General features: G+C 37.7%; 1 protein-coding gene across 1 annotated transcript; it reads right to left on the reverse strand.

Moving 5' to 3' along the window:
• Window positions 1–855: 855 nt before the first annotated feature.
• vn1r1 (vomeronasal 1 receptor 1) lies at window positions 856–1848 on the reverse strand. The gene has a single exon (XM_012955895.2). It carries the CDS (start codon window positions 1801–1803, stop codon window positions 856–858), a length of 948 nt encoding a protein of 315 aa, XP_012811349.1. The 5' UTR covers window positions 1804–1848.
• Window positions 1849–2280: the final 432 nt, after the last annotated feature.

Below are 2280 nucleotides of genomic sequence, written 5' to 3' on the forward strand. Positions count from 1 at the left end.
TCAGACTGTCAGCTTACAGAAGGCTTGGTAGTACATCTTGTTTTTAGTCAAAGAAAAATTTCCACCAACCCGGGAATTTAAAAATAACTACCTGCTTTGGGGGGCACTGGGAACAACATTCAAGAGGTTTGTGAGCAACATGCTGTTCATGAGCCACTGGATGGGGATCACTGCTGTAGACAGTAATATTCTTAGACAATTGGATATTTTCTATGGATTTTTAATAATTTAGCTTTTTTTGTTTAGCAGCTATCTGGTTACTAAGGTCTATTTACCCAGATGAATAGGAGAGGACCTAAATAGAAAAATAAGTTTATACCAGGGCAGTGTAGAGGTATGGGACCTGTTATCCAGAATGCTCGGGACCTGTGGTTTTCCGCATAAGGAGTCTTTTCTTAATTTGGATTTATATATCTCAAGTCTAATAAACAATAATTTAAACATTAATTAAATAGGATTGTTTTGTCTCCAATAGGGATTAATTATATCTTAGCTGGACTCAAGTACAAGGTTCTGTTTTGTTGTCACAGAGAAAAAGAGAATCATTTTATAAATGTGAATTATTTGATTAAAATGGAGTCTATGGGAGATGGCCTTCCAATAATTTGGATTATGCTGGATAACAGGTTTCTGGATAACGGATCCTATATTAAGACCCAGGCTATTCTTCAATTTCCTACTTGCCCAGATGTTTCCCTGATATTTCTTTCATACTTTGCTTCTTAAATATTCAAGTGATAATACAGAGAATTACAGATCTGTTCGTTGATCATTAACATTCCAGACATTTCACTTGGACAGTTTTGTAGCTTGGGAAACCTCAATCCTGGTAGAAATAGTTGCTTCCATTGCTGCCTATATATGACACACATAGACCTCTGGCTGGGAAGTCTGCTGACGTTTGAATGAACATTTTAATGCTTTTTGTATCCTTTTGTTAGATCTTATAATAAATATTGGACTGAAGGATGCATAGCAAGATGAAAAAAAGACTCTCAAGTCTGTAACAACGGAAGGTACATCTGACACAGTCAACATATTAATCCAGATAATGTTATCAAGCCCAAAAAAGATGACGTACAGCAGAACAAGCCTAAGTACGTCTTTAGCAGCCTTTGTTTCAGCAGTAGCATTCTGAGCACTTGTTGACCGTCTTATGTTCTGAACCTGTCTACGGTGTCTGTAAAGAATCCTTATGATGTAACCACTGGAATAAACCATAACCCCCACAAAGGTAAAGTCCCTAAAGGATACAGCAAAACCATTGATGATGTAGCTCACTTGGTCGGGGAAAAGGACATGACAGAACCCCAGATTCAGTGTAAATTTAGAGATCTTGCCAGTCCCTGGAACTTTAGAAAAAAATGGAGCTGCTATGCACACAGCCATATTGATCACCCATATAGCTACAAGTGAGAGACTTAAGTACTTGACTTCTTTGATTTTGACGATAGTCCATCTTTTAACAGGGGCAATTATGACAGCCTGTAAGACACTGAGCAAACAAGTTACAGAGACAGACAAGCCGCGCACTATCCTATAAGAATAGACAACAATTTTACAGCCTGTATCATTCAGTATGTGTTCTATTTCAAAAACAGACATTGTTTGAGGAATGCCTCTTGTCAATAAAACCATCATATTTACAAATGCTAAGTGAGAGAGTACTATATCAACTGGCATCAGTTTAGGACCCCGGCTGAGCATGTTTGCATAGGATATCAAGATAATAGAGTTACCAAAGATACCAAGGCTAGTTTGGATAAAAAATGACACACCCTTTATCATGACACATAAATCCATTTTAAAGCATGAGCGTTCCTTTTGGCTGTGATATGTGCAAAACACTAAAGCTGATTAAACGGGTTGGCACTTTGCTTAGGCACAATGGGAACCTTCCAGAAATGTGTGACTGCCTCTTTAAATGAGAATAGCAATTGCTGCATGCTTCCCTCTGCTTCTTCCGTACAATGAAAATCTGAAACTGGAAAATAAATATTTTTCATTTTGGGGACTAAATTACAAACATGGAATAGGACAGTATATATGGACATAATTAAATTTGCACATCCTCCATATGAAATTAATTAAACCTAATTTAAAATAGGACCTTTTTGTTCTTATATTATATTTAGGGCACAGTACATGTGCCCAATGTCCGTTCCAGTATTCAAGTTTGCTGCACCTATTGAAGCAGGTCGCAAAGGAAATCCTGGAGCTACAGCCTTGTCAAGAGGTGGCCTTAGCTCCAGGGTTCCCCTGCATCAATAGGCATAGCAA

Source organism: Xenopus tropicalis, chromosome 2, assembly GCF_000004195.4.
Source record: "Xenopus tropicalis strain Nigerian chromosome 2, UCB_Xtro_10.0, whole genome shotgun sequence".
Lineage (NCBI taxonomy): Eukaryota > Metazoa > Chordata > Amphibia > Anura > Pipidae > Xenopus > Xenopus tropicalis.

What these genes read in the sequence shown, in the direction of transcription:
- vn1r1 (XM_012955895.2), bottom strand. Translation starts at nt 1,803, where the DNA reads ATGGATTTATGTGTCATGATAAAGGGTGTGTCATTTTTTATCCAAACT.